The sequence below is a fragment of the Salmo salar genome, chromosome 19 (genome assembly GCF_965601325.2).
Source record: "Salmo salar chromosome 19, fSalSal1, whole genome shotgun sequence".
In the NCBI taxonomy this organism is placed as follows: Eukaryota; Metazoa; Chordata; class Actinopteri; order Salmoniformes; family Salmonidae; genus Salmo; species Salmo salar.
In genome coordinates this window covers 26,922,501-26,947,331 of record NC_138309.1, presented here as the reverse complement: position 1 = coordinate 26,947,331, position 24,831 = coordinate 26,922,501, and the positions used below count along the sequence as shown (strand labels likewise).

General features: G+C 42.0%; 1 protein-coding gene across 3 annotated transcripts in view; it reads right to left on the bottom strand.

Annotated features, from left to right (window-relative positions):
* LOC106578615 (receptor-type tyrosine-protein phosphatase N2) overlaps positions 1-24,831 on the bottom strand; it is a 284,623-nt gene that overhangs the window by 38,164 nt on the left and 221,628 nt on the right. For all 3 annotated transcript variants that reach the window (XM_082965664.1, XM_014157619.3, XM_045702162.2), the window contains 2 exons: positions 6,713-6,928; positions 3,089-3,316 (listed from right to left, as the gene is read on the bottom strand). In XM_082965664.1, coding sequence (XP_082821790.1) covers positions 3,089-3,316; positions 6,713-6,928 — 444 coding nt within the window. The remainder of the gene's footprint in view (positions 1-3,088; positions 3,317-6,712; positions 6,929-24,831) is intronic.

The following is a 24,831-nucleotide window of genomic DNA, read 5'->3' as shown; positions in this document are numbered from 1 at the left end:
GTGAGCAACTATCTGCATGTTGGCTGCTGTGTCGGGCCGACGCAACAAACAAACAATGCAGTCTTTTCAGAAGTGACGATTGAATGACAGGGTGTCATGAACACTTGACAGAGCCATTTCCATGCAGTTCTCTTGACAGAGTGGAACAAGTGTGTCTCAATTAGCACCTTATTCCCTATATAGTGCACTACTTTTGACCAGGGCCCATACACTGTAGCTCCACAGCATGACACCCCATCCACCTTCCCTACACAGACCTATACACCCTATATTAGTAAATATTTCATCAATACATTCAGAAGGGCTACAGAATTGCCACCAGTCAATGTTTTTTTATGTGGGAGCTGGGATATGTATGTAGTGATGTAGCAGCCTGATTGTGGATGGATGAAGCAGCGGATCAGCTCATCTTCTAGAGGCAGAGAGTGTGTGTCCCAAATGACATCCTATTCTTTACATAGTACACTACTTTTGACCAGAGCCCTATGAGCTATAGGGTGCCATTTGGAATGTAACAAGAGTAACAGGGCTGAGTAAATAAGGGATTAGTAACTAGGCTGTCAATCAGAGGTTCTGAGAGGATGGATGTCAAGGAAACACTGCGTAATCCCCCTAACAATAGCCCTCATTGGCCATAAAGAGCTGCTACATTAGATACAGAGAAGCTACAGACACAACAGGTGACACAACGTTGCTACTGTTGAGCCACTGTAATGTTACTGTAATAATGGGTACAGTCAGCCGACATGGCTATATGAAGACACCTATGTGAAGATAACAGCCGACATTCTGGTCAGAGGTGCTAAGGACACTCAGTCGTCAGTTGCTCAGTGTTCCCAGAGTCCCTAACAGTAACTGACTATGAAATACTGAGAAGTCACACGGAATGCCATGGGGAAAGTAGAAAGTGTCTGAAAAGAGTAGTAGCTTCTAAGAATCTGAGGTCAGGGGGTGGGCAGCCTGGAGAGGAAGGGCATTGCAATCAGTCCAATCAATCAGGGATAGAATCAAAAGCGAACAAATCACTTGTCCTTGATAAATTGCCTGCCTTACTCTAACAAATGATTCATTTTCAATTAGATTTTTTTAAGACATGGAAGTAAGCCATCAAAATAATGAAATGTTGCCTAGGGCTTGCTATCGATTTTCTAAAGGCAACAAATAAGCATTTACAGAGGGTACATATACAGTAACAACGGCAATTATATCAACATCACGACCATATCTAATGGACATCATAAAAACAGTACCAAAAACAAAGCATAACTATGTAAAAGCAATAGAAGCATTACTGTATGGAGTTATCCATGGTGCTGAAAGCCTGCCAGTAAAATAACAGCTGGTGTTACAGTTCCTAAAAAGGCTGTTTGTCATTGAATATGTTTGAAATTGGATACATATTGTGCACTGAAAAAGCATTACCCATTCTAATCTATGGTGCATAAATATGGGTGACCAAAACACACAGACTACATGTTTCAACATGCCTCAGCACCAGGTCTACCAAAATAGGAGAGAATAAAGTCTAGGCAATCATACAAACTAATCCCACCATCACTGACTCTGATTCTGAACCTAGGAAGTTATTATATACATGTCACTTTACAGTACTGAACACCTGCACTAAAGTGGGACTGTATTTCCTGGAGTAACTTAACAGTATGTGGTTCATGGATCTGAGCCAAAACTACAAATACAATATTAACAGGTCTACATCCCAAATGGCCCTCTATTCCTTATTTAGTGCACACATTTGAACAGGGCCCACAGGGCTCAGGGCAAAAGTAGTGCACTACAGTATATAGGGCATAGAGTGCCATTGGGGGCAAAACCCAGGTGAAGCATGGATAAGTGTAGATTGGGCCAGAAAGAGCTTCCTACTCCAGTGTCTTAGATGTAGGTGTGAGCTATAAGATAGCCCCACCCAGCATGAGAGCAAGGTACTCATCACTCCCACAGTCCACGCTGCATGAGATCCACAAAGGACAGGACAGGATAGATGAAAAAAATCTGGTCTGAGATCAGTGATACCAAGGCAATCTCACATGTGGTTAATCGATCACTCAGGAGTCAAAACAGAGTCATGGTCTGTGTGTTTTTTTTGTGCGTTAAACTTAGCTTTTCTGAAGAATCTGCAGTGAATCTGGTTGATTCTTATTGCATTGTTATCAAAGCAAATATAAAGGACCTGTACACACTGTAGAACTTTGCTGTAATGTAAAGGTCAAATATGTTCTTTTCAAATGTTTTCAAAAGAGGTGTCTCAACCAGCCTTGACATTTGCAATAAAGCCCATTCATTATGACAAATTCAACACGTTATTCAAATTCATTTCCCTTCCTTATAGGAAAAGCCTGACATGTACTGTGATGATGAATTCTACCCCATTAATGAAAACACTGCCAGGCATCTTTCCATCTCTTTTATCAAGCTTGTCTGCAGTGAATAAAACAAAAGTTGTGCAAAATTCAAACAATCCATTGTGTGTGCAACTGAGGGGCCCCACAAGGAAAAATAATAATAATAATTCTGAAACATTCAACTGACAATCAGCTGGGTAATGATATTTCACTTTAGAGCAGCTCTCATCACACAAAGCAATTTCCGTATCACTTTGGCTTTAATAGAGAAAGAGCAGGAGGGAGAGAGAGGAGAGGGGCAAGGAGAAGGGATATAGAGAGTGACAGTGAGAGCGAGAAAACAAGAGCAAGAGAAAGAATGGCAGAGATGACAGGCCAAGATAAAGCGAGAGAAAAATAAAAAAAAGAGGAAGAGAGATAGAGATAGAAGGAAAGACAGAGCTGGAAATAACATGAGATAACCGCAGAGATGTAGTGAGCATAATGAGAGAAGAGGTTAGAGAGACAGAGCCAGACAGACAAACAGAATAAAAGCTGGAAGCTGAGAGCGAGGAGAGACATCCTATAAACTACACACACTATACTCCACACTGACTCCAAACATCAGGCTTCTCGCATCAGACAGACATACTGTACATATATACATACACTCAGACAGACAGGACAGACAGAAGGACCGAAAGACAGGCAGACTATAGGGTACTGTAGCGGCACGTATGTTGCTGTACCAGTATCATGTGTCCGGTGGAGATGTCCATGTTGGAGGGGACAGGCTCTTCGCACCAGGAGGAAGTGGAGCTACGGGCCGAGGGGCTGGCTATGGGTGCCCCATCGCTGAACTGAGAAGACGAGCTGTTCAGCCGCGAGAGGCGCCGCAGAGGCTCCGGGCACTCCGCACGCTCCGGACGCTCCGGACGCTCCGATGTCCGCACAGCCATCCGCTGGCGACACAGCTCCTGGAAAGGAGAGTGGAGAACCTGATCAGGCATTGGTTGACTCTTAGCTGATTCTTAGTGCATTATCATTGCCAATAAAAAGGACTTCTAAATGGTGTAGGACTTTGCTGTTATGTCAGGGAAAAATATTACAATACAATATTACTCCAATACAAAAGCAAAACATACATTGTTTTGAGATTGAGATTGGAAAAGACTGGGATATCACTGTGACCTAAGGAGCATGGTTTGTAGCAAACCTATTTATATAAATGATGTCAGGAAATAGAAATACAGTTAAAGGTCATGAAGTGACCTTCAAAAAACTTGAATTGCCAAGGTCAAGCCAATGTATTGCCACCATTTGACAAAGCAAATAATAATAAACTGTAGGAATACATTGGCTGGCTGGCTCGCAAGGGATGTGTTAATTTGTTTTTAAGTATTGATTTCCATTTGTGTAAAAGTGGTAACAATTTCAAAGAGCCACTTGTTTTATAATGCATTAGTTACTTATGTATTTTCTTATAAGGAGGCACAAGTTATTATGAAGACAATAGTTAATAAAAAAGATGTGCAACAAAAACAACCAAAATCAATGATACTGCTCATGAGCAACAAAAAGACTGCCCACGTTCAAAATCTAACATCCATATTCATCTTTAGGTAAGAAATATATCTGCTTCCATCACTCAAAGAGATTAAACAAGGAATCAATACTTTAAGCCCAATGGATTGTCTTTGAATTGAGCATCCACCCTTATTCGTAACTACAAAACTACAACAGAGATGAGCAACCTACGTATTCACATGTACAGTAGGCCTTTACTTTGGCATTTGGATTGAACTTGTACAGATGTAGGATCTTTATTTGATAACCCTGTTGCAGGAGAACATCCCTGCAATGCATTTGAGGTTTAAAAAACGCTTCGGAAGTTTGTAAGGTACGTTTGCGGCAGGTAGCCTGGCGGTTAGAGTGTTGGAGCATTGGGCCAGTAACCGAAAGGTCGCCTATATTGGTGAAAAATCGGTCGATCTGCCCTTGAGCAGAGCCCTTAACGGCAATTTGCTCCAGAGGCGCTGCACTTCTATGGCTGACCCTGTAAAACAACATATTTCACTGCGACAAAATGAAGATCCTACATCTGTAGGTGTGATTATATTGGATTCAGAAGAGACTTCTATATAAAAAACTCTCCCTCTGCGCCACCCCACCATGAAGATTACTCCTCTCTACATATTGACTCGGCTTTTCTCCCATCATGTCTTGTGCTCACAGATGCCCCATTAGGGATTCAGAGCCTGGGCGTTATCTAGCCAGCCAGTCATCTTCCCACAAATCAAAAAGGAGAGAAAAGAGAAGAAAAGAAACACCTCATTGTTTGAAGGGTGCAATCTTACAGGACCCGAACCCCCTCTCTCCCCCTTCTTCCTCCCCTACTCCCGATAGTGTCAGTCTTATGTGGAGCTGGAGATTTCTCCATTATATTCACAGTAATCTGTGAAGCCCATCATGTTTGGTGTGTGGCCTGCACCAGTCAGACCCACAGACCGATCTTCAACCTCAATTAATAACCAGGGTTGCATCCCAAATGGAAACCTATTCCCTATGAAGTGCACTTCTTTGACCAGGGCCCATAACAGCAAGCCAGACGGGCAGAAGGCAGTGTCTTCTGAAAGAATCACATGACTACTAGTCTATCTCATGATCTATCATTAAGATATTTCCCTCCGGGGATCAGCACCTAAGCCCTGGTCTAGGATCAGCTTTCCCTACGTCTAACCTTAATCATCATAACCATGAGAATCTGCCCCGGGCCACAGCCTCAGGGCACTTTCCACGTCCACTTAATAATTAATCCAGTATCTCTAGTCTACACCTTTACAGAGTCAAGGGTTGCGTCTCATATGGCACTCTATTCCCTACATAGGCCCGTAGGGTTCTGGTGAAAAAAAAGTGCACTAAATAGAGAATAGGGTGCCATTTGGGACGCAAGCCCTGTTTCTTTTCAACAAGGGAAAACAAATTGTAATCCAGCAAAAACTATAGTCAGAATACTCTGAGAATGTACTACTGTACTTGCTAGGGTTGCATCATTTTGTTAACTTTGCCAAAATGTCCAAGTTTTCCAGAAATCCCGGTTGGAATAGGAGGAGGAGGGAATGAGCAGGAAATCAGTGAATCCTCCAACAGGGATTTCTGGGAAAACCTGGAAAATTTGGGGAAAGTTACCGGAATTGTGCAACCCTTATAGTTGCTATACCCTAGAGCTATATCTGTAACAATAAAATATGTTGTACACACATGGATGCCAGACAGTCTCATTGCTCCAAGTTCAATATTAAAGCAAACAACAAAAAAGGACAGTATAGAGTTGAGATTGATTGCTGAACCACTTAACTGGCAATACCTGCCTTAACAGTTGACATGCTACATTCATATAACAATTCATCTGTTCTTCTAGTAAACATGATAGGCTCCAACAACACCTATTTTATTTTCAAAATAAAAAAATATTGTAAATATTGTAAAAGTCCATTAAACCAACAAAATAAAAGAACATTGAAGAAACAGGGGCCTGAATGAACGGTTACAGTACAAAACATTTCTCTGCTTTCTTAATGATTGTCCCTCTTTAGTGTGTACAATCGGGAAAGGCGACACTGTGGAAAGCTGATTAAATATTGAGCATGTGAATGTGATGGGTGGATGTGCACTGAGTGCCCATGCTGAGCACAGCTGAGCCCAGGACAAAATCAATACGAGCCAGCCAGCCACCCAGCCAGTCAGCCAGCCAGCCGCTAGTCCTGGAGGAATGGAAGGAATAGGTCATACAATGAACCCGTTCCCCTGCTGAAAAGGCTCTCCCCTAGTCACAGGTCATAGCCAATACAACCTTCAATTGAATATCAAGGCTTTGTCTGGAGTTTAGACCTCTAGATACATTTGACTAGCCTTGTTAAACCAGCCTGAGTGCAGCAGTCAGTCTGGTTTCACAAGGATAACATTTGACTTGGATGGTAAAAAGGCAATTGTTTATTCTATTTCCATTTTTTTTTAAATAACAACCAAATCACAAATGACATTTTTCCATAATACAAAATCAAATGATGGGTAATCTTGCAATTAGGTTACAGAAACGTTACATACTTTACATTCTATTGATAACCACCCTTAAATCTCAACCTAGCTCTATCATGAACAAAGAGACGTTTTAGAAACAACTGTTACAAATGTGACAAAACCAACCAGATATTCCCTTCAAATCAAGTAATTCAAAACACAACGACTACGTGTCCCTGCAGACCAATCAGAATAAGGCTAGCGTCAGGGACCGGGACCAGAGTGCATTCTCTATCAGCAGAGCATTCAGCGGCTGCACTGTGATTAGCTGATGCCGAGGAGGCTCCTCTCACCTGATAGGTTGCGGTTGCATCAGCGCTGGTGTCAGTCCCCAGGCTGGCTAGTTTCTCCTTCAGTTGGAGGTGGGAGCGGTGGCGCAGGCAGAAGAGCCAGCCAGACACTGCCAGTGCCCCCATGATCAGGACCATGGAGATGATGGTCAAGACCATGAACTGACCAGACTCCAGATGACTCTCCTTGACCACCGGGATCTGTCTCAAGCTGCCCTTCTGGGAAGAGAGAGAGAAAAAAGGGGATGAGAAAATACCCTACACATCTGCACGCACACACATACAGATGTTGAATGTTAAACGTAAAGTGTTTTGAGGTTTAAAAAGGCTTCTGGAATGTGTAATTTTCACATAGAAATGTCAAACTTGATTTCCCCATACGAACAATGTATCAACCCCTACAAAAATTTCCATGAATTATAATCCACATAATAATTCACGTTTTCTGTTGCTGTATAATTATTTTCCTGCTGTAGCAAACTGGATCAAATTAAGATCCTACATCTGTACACACCAGTGACAAAATTTACAAACACGGAAATGGACATAAATCTGGCAGCAAAAGGAAAAGCATAACCTCCATATCAGAAAAGCCTTGGGATTTCTGTCATTTGTCTTACAGAAATACAGAAACAAATTCGCACAGTATTTCCCTCCCTGTCTATCCCACCCACGCCCACTCATCCCCACCTAGATTAACTTCCTGCCCACCCCACTCATTACTTTACAATAATAGTCGTTTTATAATGTGCATTCAAACTCCCTCAAGCTCTATTACTCTCTCCTGTCCAGCCCACACACTGGCTGCTCTATAGTCATTTAGGCCCATTTTGTCCTGGCATGGGGAGACCTGCCATTGTGCAGCTACAGGAGGTTTGGACAGTAAAATCTTTCACTAATAGCCTTCCAGCCTTGAGTTTGGCTGAATTAAGGCCCTGGCCCAGGCCCCTGAGCTAATGGCTATGAGCGCCTGAAAGCGGGATCTTAGATTGTGTGTACCCAGCAGAAGCCCACTAGAATGGGCCTTTCAGAGATGTTGTTAACCCCCTCCCTGGTGGCCAGAGCTAAGCCCAAGAGAATAGCTTGGTATTGGCATGGTATTGTCTCACAGGTCCCTGTGTGGCAGCCTGGCTGGGTCTCAGTAAGTGCATGGACCCCTGGGAAGGTTTTAGCACTTTTTAATAGAATATGAACCCAAATGCACTGCAGAGACTTTGGACTAGCAAGCCAACTCCATCAAGTATCCTGTCTACCTCGATCTATTCAATGCACTCAAATTTCCAACAATCAGAATTAAAGAGGGGTTTTCAACTTCAATCAAATCAAAAGCACAAAACAATCATCAACTGCTGAAACATGGTACTTAGTCCTAGGGAGCAAAAGGGTATGGTACACATTTAGCAGCATCTATAATTTCTATCAGAAAATATATACACTCTTATATATAACGCATGAACACCTTAACCTTTGGTGACTTTATGAATGCTGACTCCTTTGCTAATATGCTCACACTGATTACCATGCAGGTCTGATGAGTGTGTGATGAGTGTGTGTGTGTGTGTGTGTGTGTGTGTGTGTGTGTGTGTGTGTGTGTGTGTGTGTGTGTGTGTGTGTGTGTGTGTGTGTGTGTGTGTGTGTGTGTGCGTGCGTGCGTGCGTGTGTGTGTACATGTTTAACTATTCATGTGGGGACCAGAAGACCGCACAAGAATAGTAAACCAACAAAAATTTGACCAACTGGGGACATTTTGTTAGTCCCCACGAGGTCAAATGCTATTTCTAGGGAGGTTAAGGTTAGAATTAGTGTTAGGGTCAGAATTACGTTAAGGGTTAGGGTTAGGAGCTAGGGATAGTTTTAGGGTTAGGAGCTATGGTTAGGTTTAGGGTTAGGTTTAAGGTTAGGTTTTTGGGTTAAGGTTAGGGTTAAGGTTAGGGTAAGAGTACGGGCTAGGGTTAGGGTTAGGGAAAATAGGATTTTGAATGGGACTGAATTGTGTGTCCCCACAAGGTTAGCTGTGTGTGTGTGTGTGTGTGTGTGTGTGTGTGTGTGTGTGTGTGTGTGTGTGTGTTTCTGTTGATTACAATGGATGTGACTCTGAAATACTGCTTCAATCAACAGTCAAGTCCTTTAATAAACCGCAGTGAACATACAGTATATGAGTGAAACAAAGCTTTGGCTACCTCTGAGCTATTACATCAATGCTATCCTTTGACAGATTGAATATGAGGGAAATTATTAAATATGATAGATAAGGATAAATGTAAGCTGGATTGTTGAGGCTTGGTATGTGCATATGAAACTGTAGGAAGGTAGCTTTAGTCTACTACAGCAGCCCTTCCACCCCTTGTCTCACTCTCTCTTTCTCTCTCTCTCTCTCTCTCTCTCTCTCTCTCTCTCTCTCTGTCTCTCCACCAGCTTAACACTTCTAAGCAAGCCACATGAAGAGGGACTCCATGAAAATAAATGTTCTTAGTTTACATGACAGTAAATCATTAGTTTGAATTAAATTAACATGAAAATATATTGTGACATGTCTAGTGTTTATTTCATGTTTGCTCTTGTAAATGTTGGAGAGAAAAATCACAGATTGTGCTTTTATGGTATAAAAATATGCCATAATTACAACAATATTATACTGTGCTATAGTCAAAATATTATTCTGGTATATAACTTCAAATTATATAAAACCGCTATAATGACAACATACAGTGAATAAAATATATTTTGTAGGAAACTGTTAATTGATCCTAGCAAAAAAATGCAGATTTAAATAATCTTCACTCCCCTCAATATGTCCTTTCCAGATGTATCTAAGAGGATAAAGATAACAAACGAAGAGCATATTCTCTTGAGGGGAAGAGGGAGAGGACTCCCATTTTACGCCAGAGAGGAGTTTTTGTTAATTAGCGTGAATGGAGAAACGTAAACAGAGGTAGTCAACTAAGTAAAAAAACAACAACATTTAAACAACGAAACAACCATTTAAAAAATATAAACAAATAAATCACATTGATTTGTTTGCAGATCATCATTTTCATGTATGTCAAAAATATTAACATTATAACATTATAAAATCCCATTATGATTATTGACAAGCGTATTTGAGCTTCCGGGTGGCGCAGCGGTGGCATTGCGTCTCAGTGCATGAGCGGTCACTGCAGTCCCCGGTTCGAATCCAGGCTGCACGACATCCGGCCATGATTGGGAGTCCCATAGGGCGGCGCACAATTGGCCCAGCGTCGTCCGGGTTTGGCCGGGGTAGGCCGTCATTGTAATTATGCCTGTGTTCTTAACTGACTTGCCTTTAGATTGATGGGGAACGTGTGCAATTAGGAATAGCACGCTTAAGGAAATCTCTTATATTCTTATATATGTACCAGAATCAGAATTATTATTATTTTTAGTTCACCTTGAATTGCTTATCACCTTGAATGAAAACAGTCTTCTTGAAATTCTCTTGCATCGGAAAAGGATGCTCAGTGAAGTTTTTACACTCACTTATTCTCTCTCTCTCTCTCTCTCTCTCTCTCTCTCTCTCTCTCTCTCTCTCTCTCTCTCTCTCTCTCTCTCTCTCTCTCTCTCTCTCTCTCTCTCTCTCTCCTTCCCTCCCTCCCTCCCTCCCTAGGATTAGTAGATCTAGCTGAAGACAAAGGGCAGATGGATTTCGGTAGCTCTGGCTTATTCAAATGACTGAGATAAAGGTCACAGGCCTGTGATAACTTATTCCATCAATTTCAGCCATTTTCCAGTCTGATTAAGTCAAATCAAACAATAATTTCACATTTTGCAATATACAAGAATTTCTCAATTAAAAGTTATACAAAGGTGTTAATGTGGTTAATAAGAACCTTTGCCAAAGTAAATCCATATGGCTTTTCATTTTTTATTATAAATAATTGCTTTGCCAATCAACTGTAATTTAAAAAAAGAAGCCAATATTCCTATCTCATATCAATTTCTGTGTGTAGAGAATAAACCAACCGAATAAATGCTTAGAAATAGCAAAGGTCGTAAAGAAATATCCCCAAACGTTTTATGCAAAATGTACTTAAATGTAACAACTCGCAAATGGAAGACAATGATCTTCTCAAAAACTACATTTGCTTAGTTCATCAATTAATTCCAATGGTATCCAGGGAATGAGCTTTCAGGTGAAAACTTTCTATCTTCCCTATACAGATGTGACGATTGGACACTTCCCGCTCTGCTGCTGTAAAGCAAACACATTTTCTATATTTTCAACACCTGTTAGCTTCTAACTTAAAATAGGCCTAAAACACTTTAGCCTACTACAACACTAATCATCCCCGTCTAAATTTGAACTATTTTTGTTGTTGTTAAATTTCTTCCCGGACACTATAGCATCTTTCGGGTAACTGGAGCATCGACAGAGTGACGAAATGAGGCAACTCACGCAAGCATTGCAAATCAATTGAAATGCAATCAATTACAGAAACAAAAGCAGCGGTCAAAAATATTAATGAAAAAAATTTATATAATCTAATTCCACATAAAACTGATAGCCTAGCCTATACATGCCTTCCAGACAAGTGTGCAGCGTGCACGTCTCCCCGCTGCATTAGACTAGTTGTAGCAGCACCAGCCAAAATGTAACACAAGCTGGAAAATAATTACCAAAATCCATGTTGATCCGCAAGTCAGATGGTTTGCAATACATAGGAAATATGTGTTGTATTCCAGAGAGCAGGTGCAACTACCGCATCTCCAGTGTGGCCAGCGCGCAACCAGCCTCGCACTCTAACCTCTCCTCCCCAAAAGTTACCAGTGTCCGGTGCGCCTCCCTCGCCAACAAAAGACTGCAGCTACCAATGCTCGCGCACGAAGATTGAGAAGAAGAAAAATAAAATAACGAGGAGGAGAACGAACGAGGTGATATGCCCGCCTGATTTTCCGAGCTTCGTAAGAATCTGCAGATGCCTATAGCGGGTCCTTTCAGCGCTTCTGTGCCCAATGAAAAGAAGGGGAGAGGGGTTGGGTTTTTTGAGATCATATATGGTTGAGACACTCCTTTTATTCAGCCCTTAGGAGTCCCTGTCTGTTGCACATGTCATAGCCACTGGTTGCTATAGCGATGCCTCCACATGTTGTCGACAGTGAATGGCTCAAGGAGGGATGCTTGCCTAATAGGCTTGTGGGCTGAGGGGGGACATGAATGGACATTGGGTGAGCCACTCATTTGTTAAGCTACTTGGGGTCTCTGTGTTCTGTGTGAATTGCTGTTTTCTCGCGCTCTCCACCCTTTCCCCCTATCACTCTCCTAAATACAGTAGCCTATAATAATACAGTAGGCTAATAGACAGAATGAATGCATGCATTACAGAAAGAGGGGGTGGGGTGTCCATCAGTAGTGACTGTATAACCTTTTACCAGTTAAATTACTAGAGAGTCTAGTTCCATAATGGTAATGCTACGAAAATGGCAGCCATCTTAGTCAGGGAGAAACCTGAACCAGTCTAATTGGAATGAATGACAGTAGAGGCATAACTGATGCATTTCCTGCTTTTACTTATAAAAGTAAGGCATGTGATGTATCAGAAATTGTGTAATGGAATTATAGTCAACCTAAAATATTGTCATAAGTACAGTTTATATGGGTTTTATACAATTTTTCTTTATAAATAGCCTCTAAAATATATGTAAATAGACCATAGGTCTACATGTCTCAGATTTTGTTTTCTTGGAAAGCTGTGAGTACTATTATATGATACAATATCAGTCCTTGTTGCATTTACAACTTGTCTAAGACCTATCATCAACTGATTTGAGCCAGTGTATGTATGGCTGTGGATTTACTGCATTGTTTAAATGAAATGTTGGCATATCGGCAGTTCATTTGAAAAATGTATGGAATCATTCCTCTAAAACTGTCTGGCTATCTAAATTCTTCACATTCATTGTTTTACACAATATCTTATCACAGCACTGGCAAACCATGGTTGACCAACTCCCTGACCAACATCAGTGACCTTTGGACCATCATAAGAAGGTTCATACCTATTCTAGTATTCTAATTCGTAATAACAACATAGACTGAACAACAAGTTTAGTGAAGACCTATCTGAGCGAAACATTTGAGCTGATAGTCTATATAAGTAAATGCTAATCTATGAAGAAAAACATTGAAAAAAATCAGTTTTACAAAATCCCAGTAAAACTCCTAATTAGTTATTTAGCGGACAAATTACCCTGCGGAGAGCAACAGGGAGAGGAGGACGATTATGGAGAGAAGAGAGAGAAAAGGAGGGAGAAAGGGAAGGGGGCGGTGAGTTGGGGGGGGGGGGGGGTGGGGTGGGGGAGGAAGAGTTCCTGTCAAATGCAGATGACGAGTCTTTGGGGAGGTCTCCAGTTTATTTTTTCTATTCAGAGCACACCCCCTCTTCTCCATTGTCCCTGTGTGTGACAGCTGGAGTTGTCAGTGTGAACAGGGGGACAAAAAAAACAGGCTCTGTCCTCCACTATACTATCCTACACCAGGAGTGCATATTCAGAATTCAGCCAGTGCATTGGCCCCCACAGAGCTGCAGCTGAGGGGCGGTTCACAGGAGTCCTAATATTTCACAGACTACATGTCGAACAGGACCTACTTCAAATTAGTAGATTCTACATTAACACTAACAAATTGCTGTAATTTAACAGCAAAACTTTCACAATTAGCTGCTGTAGTTCTCTATTACAGTACAGTACTGTAAAGAGCAATGTATTATGGGGGCTCCGCTACACTTCTGTAAAATTGCATCATACTGTAAATTATGGTGCATTGTGGAAAAAAGTTGTGGGAGGGGAAAGAATCGCTGGCTCATTAAGATATTTTAAGGCGTGCCTTCTAAGAGGCTATATTTGTTACACCCAGTAGTGAGAATACTGTACCCCACAGAATACAGTATCATACAATTGTTTTTTTTTATATTTGTCCTGTAAATCTACAATAACTTACTGCCTGCCAGAAATTTACTGTAATTAAGTATCACCCCCACAGAATACAGTACCATTCTGTACATTTGGAGTGCCAAAAACCTTTTGTGGTGCATGGTATTATTGTGGCTCATTAAGAAATCTGGAGGCGTGCCTTGTAAGAGGCTATACTTGTTGCACCCGTAAGTGAGAGAGCTGTACCAATTTAAGTGATATATGGTAGTGACCCAACAATTTAACCTATATCGGAAAAGATCAGAGTCACAGCGGGTCTTAAACCTCTAATGGTTGAATATTAAGCAGTTTCCTTTTGATCTGTTTTTCCCTGTAATCACAGTCAGTTTGGAAGCATTTGTTAAGGCCTCTAGAAGTGTGAAGGATATAAAACACCAAATATTCATAAATATTCTGTAATATACAAATACCTAGCAGCCAACCTGCTTGCACTAATCCCATGTAATTACAGTAAAATACCAACATGATTACAATGGCATTAACTTTCTTACAGTATAGTAGGCACATTTTACAGTATTGTACTATGTCATTGCTCTGCATTTTACAGTAACTCACAGAAAGCTGGTGGCAATTTACTGTGAATATTACGATAACATACATTGCACTAGCCAGAGATCCATCCAAAAAGTATCTTGTAACAAATAAAGCATTTTTTTTAGACCAATGTATGATTAACTACAACAACATTCCCAGTAACGGTTACAGAAACATTTTACTCGCTATGACTGTGATATGTTTTTTTATTAACCTTAAATTAACCTTAAGTTACATGCACTGACTGTAAGTCGCTCTGGACAAGAGCGTCTGCTAAATTACCAACATTTAAATGAGCATTTGCAAAGTACCCTGCTGGTGATTATTCTAATGAGTTCTGCCCTCAAACTATTTGTATTTTGATAAAATGTGGCCTTATTTGGGGGCGGAGGTCATTAGAATAATACCCAGCAGTGTGCTTTGCAATTGTTAATTTTTACATTTAAATTTGGTCACTTAGCAGACGCTCTAATTCAGAGCGATTTACAGTCAGTGCAAACTAAGCTAAACAAGAATATACCACAGTTATTGCAAGTAAAAAGATGATGTTACCGTTGTTGTAGTTAAGCATGATACTTGCAAGTATACACTGAGCAAACAAAACATCAGGAACACCCAATCCAGCAGTGTTGTGGTGTGTGACACTAAACGATTTGCCTGGCATGTATTACCATATCCTGTTCAAAGGCACACAGATATTTTGTCTTGCCCATTCACTCTCTGAATGACATACAATACATATCTCAAGGTTTAAAAATCCTTCTGTAACGTGTCTCCTCTCCTTCATCTACATTGATTGAAGTGGATTTAGCAAGTGACATCAATTAGGGATCATACTCTAGCTTTCACCTGGATTCACCTGGTCAGTCAATGTCGTGCATTTCTGTGTTCGAAAATACAAAATGCATGAATTCTAATTAAACTGTTACACAATAGGTTACATGAATTGTAGTTCAGGCCAGTGAAATACAAATAAAAATTACTGGTATTGACAGTATTGACATGTAATACAAATACTGCTGTTGTTGGCACTAGCTGCCTACACTGTAAATCTGTAACAGTTTACCAATCACTATGCTTCCAGTAATGTCCTGTACATTCTAGAAATATAGCATGTAACTGTATTCAGGTGTTCCAATAATATGCTGTAAATTTGTGTTACAGTAAAAGTCCTGTAAATCTACTGGCTTCTGTTTTGCCAGTAATTTACTGCAAATTTACAGAAACCTATCGGCTACTATGATGTAGGGAACTTACTGTACAAATTGGCCCTGAAACTGTTTTGTCTCTGGCTACACGCTCAGAAATAAAGGTTTAGATGTGTTCCTTAAAGGGTACAACCGCTTGTCACTGGGGTGGTACCCTGTAAGTTCCTCCTTTGTACTTTTAGTTATATGTAAATGAAAGTACCCCGGCTCATACCTCAGATAGTACCTTTCTCCATAGGTACAAAAACATGCTTTTTGCCTTTATATACTTAGTACCACAACAGTGACAAATCCATTTGTTCCTTGTAAGTGGCAAAAATGTTTCAAGATGGCGCCGACAGAGATGGTCGCCTCGCTTCAAGGCCTTAGGAAACTATGCAGTAATTCATTTTTTGTGTATTATTTTTTGTGTGTTATTACATACAGTCTGGAAGAACTATTGAATATAAGAGCGACGTCAACTTACCAGCATTACGACCAGGAAAATGACTTCCCCGAAGCGGATCCTTTGTTCGAACCCCCACCTTGGACATTGGATCTAATCCCAGAGGCCAACCCAAAACAAGTTGTCACCGGAGGAGAGGCAGATGGAGCGGCCTCCTGGTCAGACTTAGAAGGCGAGCACACCACCCAGCGCTTCCGAGCCTATTAGTCGGCAATGTCCAGTCTCTAGACAACAAGGTGGATGAAATTAGGGCACGAGTTGCCTTCCAGAGAGACATCAGAGATTGTAACATTCTCTGTTTCATGGAAACATGATTCACTCGCGATATGTTGTCAGAGTCGGTACAGCCACTGGGTTTCTTCATGCGCTGTGCCGACAGAAACAAACATCTCTCTGGTAAGAAGAAGGGCGGGGCTGTATGCCTCATGATTAACGACTCACGGTGTAACAATAACAACATACAGGAACTCAAGTCCTTTTGTTCACCTGACCTAGAATTCCTTACAATCAAATGCCAACTGCATTATCTCCCAAGAGAATTCTCTTCGATTATAGTCACAGCCGTGTATATCCCCCCCAAGCAGATACCTCGATGGCCCTGAAAGAACTTACATTTACATTTACATTTAAGTCATTTAGCAGACGCTCTTATCCAGAGCGACTTACAAAATGGTGCATTCACCTTATGATATCCAGTGGAACAACCACTTTACAATAGTGCATCTAAATCTTTTAAGGGGGGGGGGGTAGAAGGATTACTTTATCCTATCCTAGGTATTCCTTAAAGAGGTGGGGTTTCAGGTGTCTCCGGAAGGTGGTGATTGACTCCGCTGTCCTGGCGTCGTGAGGGAGCTTGTTCCACCATTGGGGTGCCAGAGCAGCGAACAGTTTTGACTGGGCTGAGCGGGAACTGTGCTTCCTCAGAGGTAGGGGGACCAGCAGGCCAGTGGTGGATGAACGCAGTGCCCTTGTTTGGGTGTAGGGCCTGATCAGAGCCTGAAGGTATGGAGGTGCCGTTCCCTTCACAGCTCCGTAGGCAATCACCATGGTCTTGTAGCGGATGCGAGCTTCAACTGGAAGCCAGTGGAGAGAGCGGAGGAGTGGGGTGACGTGAGAGAACTAACTAACTAACTTCACTGGACTCTGTAAACTGGAAACCATATATCCTGATGCTGCATTTATTGTAGCTGGGGATTTTAACAAAGCTAATTTGAGAACAAGATTACCTAAATTCTACCAGCACATTGACTGTTGTACCGACTCGAGCAAAACACTGGACCACTGCTACTCTAACATCCGCGATGCGTACAAGGCCCTCCCCCACCCTCCCTTTGGCAAATCTGACCACGACTCCATCTTGATCGTACCTTCCTACAGTATAGGCAGAAACTCAAACAGGATGTACCTGTGACTAGAACCATTCAACGCTGGTCTGACCAATCGGAATCCACGCTTCAAGATTGTTTTGATCACGTGGACTGGAAAATGTTCCGGGAAGCCTCAGACAGTAACATCAATTTATATGCTGACTCGGTGAGTTTATTAGGAAGTGCATTGGAGATGTTGTACCCACTGTGGAACTTGTTCAGTTTATGTCTCAGTTGTTGATTCTTATGTTCATACAAATATTTACACATGTTAAGTTTGCTGAAAATAAACACAGTTGACAATGAGAGGACATTTCTTTTTTTGCTGAGTTTATAAGGTAGCTGTTGTGAATTTGTTTGATTACTTGTTAGATATTACTGCACTGTCGAAACTAGAAGCACAAGCATTTCCCTACACTCACATTAACATCTGCTAACCATGTCTTTGTGACAAATATAATTTGATTAGATTTGATTTGAAATGTACTTCGACCACTACACTTCCACTCACGGGTGACCAAAAATAACTATCTGAAAGCCCCTTCCCAACTAAACCATGCCACCAATATAATTTTCCAGTGTACCTTGTCTTTCCGAGTGAATTGTAGAGTTACCACCAATGACTGTATTTGTTAGTGACAGAGAAATGGTTGTTGGATTGTACATTTTCAGTCTTGAGACTTTCTCCAAGTGAGTTTATGCACATATTATCATTCAAATGAAACTTATTATGACAATATATTACATATCTCATAAGGCCTTATTTTGAAGCCTAGTTTTACACTAGTAGAGTGGCCTGAAACTCATGGTTACAGACCACATCAGGCCTGCAAGTAGGCTTGCAAAATGCCTAGAAAAACAATTCTGGTTGAAGGATTTCCTGCTTATTCCCTCCTGTTTTCCAATAATCTTCCAACCGGGATTTCTGGAAAACCTGTGAAAATTTGGAAAAGTTACCAGAATTTTGCAACCCTTCCTGCAAGTCACATTATGCTGGCTTGCAAAGTGATTTGTAATTCCTTTTGGAATCCAGCCAGAGTTAGGATATCCAGCAGTTGCATTCATGATGACTGTCAGGGTTAGGAACATTGTGAGGAGACTACCAAACCATTTAAACTGGAGCCACCATTTGAGTAACAGGGGCAAAAAAAATCGAACTAACTGATTGGATTAGTTTAGAAAAATGTGTTTTATCTTTGTGACAAAGTCGTTAGTTCCTTTTAGGTGGCAAAAATGTATCATTGTACCTTGTGGTGGGTATTAAGGGTATTGAGGCTACACAAAATACATTGGTACCCTGGGAAAACCCTTTTGCTTGATTATATAAATTAATGATTATACTCGTTATCCACACATACACTGAGTGTACAAAACATTAAGAACACCAGCTCTTTCCATGAGATAGACTGACCAGGTGAATCCAGGTGAAAGCTATGATCCCTTATTGATGTCACCTATTAAATCTACTTCAATCAGTGTAGATGAAGAGGAGGAGACAGGTTAAACATGGATTTCTAAGCCTTGAGACAATTGAGACATGGATTGTCCATTTGTGCCATTCAGAGGGTGAATGGGCAAGGCAAAAGATTTAAGTGCCTTTGAACGGGGTATGGTAGTAGGTGCCAGGCAAACCGGGTTTGTGTCAAAAACTGCAACGCTGCTGGGTTTTTCACGCACAACAGAGTCCCGTGTGTATCAAGAATGGTCCACCACCCAAAAGACATCCAGCCAACTTGACATAACTGTGGGAAGCATTGGAGTCAACATGGGCCAGCATCCCTGTGGAACGCTTTCGACACCTTCTAGAGTCCATGCCCCGACGAATTGAGGCTATTCTGAGGGAAAAAGGGGAAGCAACTCAATATGTGACCCGTTCCAGGAAGCTAGGCGTATGTCACACGACAGGAGATGCATTTGCTACTTTCCGGAGGGCGATCGTGCCATGCTGACTCTCTCTGAATCTGCTGAAAGTGAAGCAGACGATGAGGAAATACGTGATTTAGGTAGAAACATTTTAATTGAACCAGGGATTGTAGAGTCTTCAGATGACAGTGACAGTGTTGTTGTCACGGAAAAAGTTGATTGAGTTTTGAAATCAGTGTAATGCCGGTGGAAACAGAGTATGATTGCAAATGTGGTGGGAGTTGAAAAGACAACCCAGAAGGCTGTTGTATAAAACACCTGTCTCCGGATTACATCTTCAAACTAAGGGCAACCCTGGCATCTATGACAGAGAGGGAGAAGCATTCATCCAAGAGTCTAGCTACATTTTCAGATATTAAAAGTTTCAAATTTTGTCAGAAAGTTGTTTTCATTGCAAGGTAAAGCAACGTTAGCTGGCTGGTTCACTAGCTAATGTTACGTGTATGAGCTGTGTAGAAATATTATTTAAAATCAAATCAAACTTTATTTGTCACATGTGCCGAATACAACAAGTGTAGACCTTACCATGAAATGCTTACTTACAAGCTCTTAACCAGCAGTGCAGTTCAAAAAGAGTTAAGGAAATATTTACCAAATATACTAAAGTAAACAATTATAAAAAGTAACACAATAATATAACAATAAAGAGGCTATATACAGGGGGTAGGTACCAAGTCAATGTGCGGGGATACAGGTTAGTCGAGGTAATTTGTACATGTAAGTAGCGGTGAAGTTACTATGCATAGATAATAATCAGTGAGTAGCAGCAGTGTAAAATTAGCTGTGGGGGGTAGCAGCAGTGTCCAAAATATGGGGGTGTCAATGTAAATAGTCCGGTGGACATTTGATTAATTGTTCAGCAGTCTTATGGCTTGGGAGTAGAAGCTGTTAAGCAGCCTTTTGGTCCTAGACTTGATGCTACGGTTCCGGTTGATGTGCCTTAGCATAGAAAACAGTCTATGACTATGGTCGCTGGAGTCTCTGACAATTTTTGGGACTTTCCTCTGACACCGCCTATTATATAGGTCCTGGATGGCTGGAAGCTTGGACCCAGTGATGTACTGGGCCGTACGCACTACCCTCTGTAGTGCCTTACGGTCAGATGCCGAGCAGTTGCCATACCAGGCAGTGATGCAACTGGTCAGGATGCTCTCGATGATGCAGCTGTAGAACTTTTAGAGGATCTGGAGACCCATGCCAAATCTTTTCAGTCTCCCGAGGGGGAAAAGGTGTTGTCGTGCCCTCTTCTAAACTGTCTTAGTGTGTTTGGACAATGTTAGTTCGTTGGTGATGTGGACACCAAGGAACTTGAAACTCTTGACCCGCTCCACTACAGCCCCACTCCACTACAGCCCTGTTGATGTTAATGTGGGCCTGTTTGGCCCGCCTTTTTCTGTAGTCCTGTAGCCCGCCTTTTTCTGTAGATCAGCTCCTTTGTTTTGATAACATTGAGGGAGAGGTTGTTGTTCTGGCACCACACTACCAGGTCTCTGACCTCCTCCCTATAGGCTGTCTCATCGTTGTCGGTGATCAGGTGTACCACTGTTCTCTCGTCAGAAAACTTAATGATGGTGTTGGAGTCGTGTTGGCTATGCAGTTGTGGGTGAACAGGGAGTACAAGAGGGGACTAAGTACACACCCCTGAGGGGCCCCACTGTTGAGGATCAGTGTGGCAGACGTGTTGTTGCCTACCCTTACCACCTGGGGGTAGCCCATCAGGAAGTTCAGGATCCAGTTGCAGAGGGAGGTGTTTAGTCCCAGGATCCTTAGCTGAGTGATGAGCTTTGTGGGCACTATGGTGTTGAACGTGGAGTTGTAGTCAATGAACAGCATTCCCACATAGGGGTTCCTTTGGTCCAGGTGGGAAAGGGCAATGTGGAGTGCGATTGAGATTGAGTCATCTGTGGATCTGTTGGGGTGGTATGCGAATTGGAGTGGGTCTAGGGTATCCGGGAGGATGCTGTTGATGTGAGCCATGATCAGCCTTTCAAAGCCCTTCATGGCTACCGACGTGAGTTCTACGGGGCGAAAATCATTTATGCAGGTTACCTTCATTTTCTTGGGCACAGGGACTATGGTGGTCTGCTTGAAACATGTAGGTATTGCAGACTTGGTCAGGGAGAGGTGAAGACACTTGCCAGTTGGTCCACGCATGCTTTGAGTACACGTCCTGGTAATCCGTCTGGCCCCGCGTCCTTGTGAATGTTGACCTGTTTAAAAGGTCTTGCTCACATCGGCTATGGAGAGCATGATCACACAATCGTCTGGAACAGCTGGTGCTCTCATGCATGCTTCAGTGTTGCTTGCCTCAAAGCGAGCATAAAATACATTTAGCTCGTCTGGTAGGCTCGCGTCACTGGGCAGCTCGCGGCTGTGCTTCTCTTTGTATTCTGTAGCCCTGCCACATACGACAAGCCACATAAAGTTTAGTCCTGTATTGATGCTTTGTCTGCTTCTCTGTGTGTGGAATAAAGGTTATCTTTTTTTTCTCTGGCTGCACATGTGAGATGCTGGTAGAAATGAGGTAAAACGGATTTAAGTTTGCCTGTATTAAAGTCCCCAGCCACTATGAGCGCTGCTTCTGGATGAGTATTTTCTTGTTTGCTTATGGCCTTATACAGCTCGTTGAGTGCGGTCTTAGTGCCAGCACCAGTTTGTGGTGGTAAATAGACGGCTACGAATAATATAGATGAGAACTCTCTTGGTAGATTGTTTTATCAGCTTATCATGAGGTACTCTACCTCAGGCGAGCAATACCTTGAGACTTCTTTAATAGTAGACATCGCACACCCGCTGTTATTGACAAATAGACACCCCCCCTCGTCTTACCAGATGTGGATGCTCTGTCCTGCCGATGCACAGAAAACCCAGCCAGCTCTATATGATCTGTATCGTTGTTCAACCATGGCTCGGTGAAACATAAGATATTACAGTTTTAAATGTCCCGTTGGTAGGATAGTCTTGATCGTAGATCATGCAGTTTATTTGGCAATGATTACGCGTTGGCCAATAGGACAGATTGTAGTGGCGGTTTACACACTCACCGACAACTTCTCACAAGGCACCCCAACCTCCGCCCCCTGAATCTCTGTCTTTTCTTCACGTGAATGATGGGGATTTGGGCCTGGTCTCAGGAAAGCAGGATATCCTTCACGTCGGACTCATTAAAGAAAAAATCTTTGTCCAGTTTGACGTGAGTAATCGCTGTTCTGATGTTCAGAAGCTCTTTTTGGTCATAAGAGGTGGTAGCAGCAACCATATGTACAAAATAATTTATTAACAATGTGAAAGAACAAATAAAATAGAACAGTTGGTTGGGAGACCGTAAAACGGCAGCCATCCCCTCCGGCACCATTAAAACTTTAGCTGGCTGGCTTGCTAGCTAGCATTATGTGTATGAGCCATGTAGTAATATCATTTGTACCTCAGAAATCCATTTGTATTGCTGGTTACACCCTAATGTTAGCTAGCTAGCTAACATTGAACCTAGTTGGTAAGCTTTAGCTATCTGCAGATTCATGCATGGTGCATGGTAGTATGGGTTGGGCTTATGGGTCTTAACAAAGACTCCACTATGCAAGTAACCATTTCACTGTACCGTTTACACCTTTGGTATCCTGTACATGTGACAAATACACTTTGATTTTATTTGATTTAGTGTGTGTTTACCAATGACCGTAATGTGAAGAACAACATGACCTGCACCAAAGTCAGATTAGGATATAGGCCAAGGACTCGATAAAGAGTATTTCTACTACTATTTTTTGCTACTACTTTCACCACTTTTGAAAAAAATTGTGTTTTTTACTTTGGATAAAAGTAGAGACTCAGAGCTAGAAAATGGTATATAATACACTACAGTTGAGGAACAATGGGACATTAATTATGTCATGAAAGTTGATAAACTTGCAACTACACTGTTGAGAAAATGGGACTTGAATGTTTTGGTAAACCTACTGGAGAGCTCTTCTTTACCTACACCCGTTCAACATCGTTCACACCCTCTTAAGCCTTAGCCCCACCCATTTCTTTAAGGATTCACATGAGGCCATATACTAAACAACCAAAGACTAAAGGCTTGTTTTGTCACGCCCTGATCTGTTTCACCTGTTCCTGTGATTGTCTCCACCCCCTCCAGGTGTTGCTTATTTTCCCCAGTGTATTTATCCCTGTGTTTCCTGTATCTCTGTGCACGTTCGTCTTGTATGTTTAGTCAAGTCAACCAGTGTGTTTTTCCCCATACTCCTTTTGCTATTCTCCTTTTTCTAGTCCTCCCGGTTTTGACCCTTGCCTGTTTCTGGACTCTGTACCCCCTGCCTGACCATTCTGCCTGCCTTGACCATGAGCCTGTCTGCCACTCTGTACCTCCATGACTCTGATCTGGTTTTGACCTTTCTGCCTGTCCACGACCATTCTCTTGCCTACCCCTTTGGATTATTAAACATTGTAAGACTCCAACCATCTGCATTCTGTGTCTGCATCTGGGTCTCGCCTTGTGCCTTGATTGGTTTATACTACAGGTGTGCCAGAGTGTGCTCAGAGTGCTCTCTGGGCGTTCGTAAACTCAGAGTGATGTCAGATTGTCCATTCGTAAATTCAGAGATTTTTGCTCTCAGAGCACTCAGAGCACACACAGGACGCTCTGGCCGAGGAGTAGGGTTGATCCGAGCGTTCTGACCTAACAACAGAAGTCAAGCATCCAAGCTAACTGGCTATCGTTGGCTAGCTTGCTAGCCACTTCCAGACACAAATGAGAGAACAGCTCACTCTGACCATTTTACTCGCCCTAGCAGAGCTGGGCTGGCTGTTTTTATGTTATCCAGAGCATTGGTGACTACCTGTGCTGCTGGGAACAATTAAATTACACTTTTTTGCAACTGTCTCCATGATAGACAAGAGTGCTCTGAAATCGGAGTAGATAGCCAGAGCGAATTTACCAGCTACATCTGTCAACAGTTGTCGCAGTGACATCATAAACATTCTATTGAAATGGTTGCTTTACTTGCATAGTGGAGTCTTTTGTTTAGACATGTAGCTAGCTAAACAATAAACCATAATCTCAACTCATAACGGTACTACCCTGCATGAATCTGCAGCTAGCTAGCTAGCATTAGGCTATAACTAGCAATACAAATGGCTCTGAGATAAGAATAATATTACTACACAGATCATACATGTAACGTTAGCTAGCGAGCCAGCCAGCTAACTAACGTTAGCTATATAGCTAACAGTACATTTTAACTTGAAATGTAATCGACATTCTGACAAAATTATAAACGTGTAAAATCGGAAAATGTAGCTAACTAAACTATCTTACCCATATACATGTATGGACGCTTCTCCCTCTCTGTCACGGATGCCGTGACTGCCCTTAGTTTGAAGATGTAATCCGGAGACAGGTGTTTAATACAACAGCCTTCTGTGTGTTCTCTTTTCGACACCCTCTGCATATTTGCAATCAAACGCCAGAATTTTCTCCTTCTCCTTCGCTATCATACTCTAATTCCACTGGGCATTCCACAGATTTCAAAACTCGGTCCTCCAGAAAATGGAGAACAACACTTTTGCATTTCTACTATGTGATATCTTTCAAAAAAGCAGCGTTAGAAAGGATTATCCACACATAATGACCAGCTCATGTTATAGACAGAAGCCCGCTACACGGCAGACCAATCCGAACTCATCTCTTGGCATGTC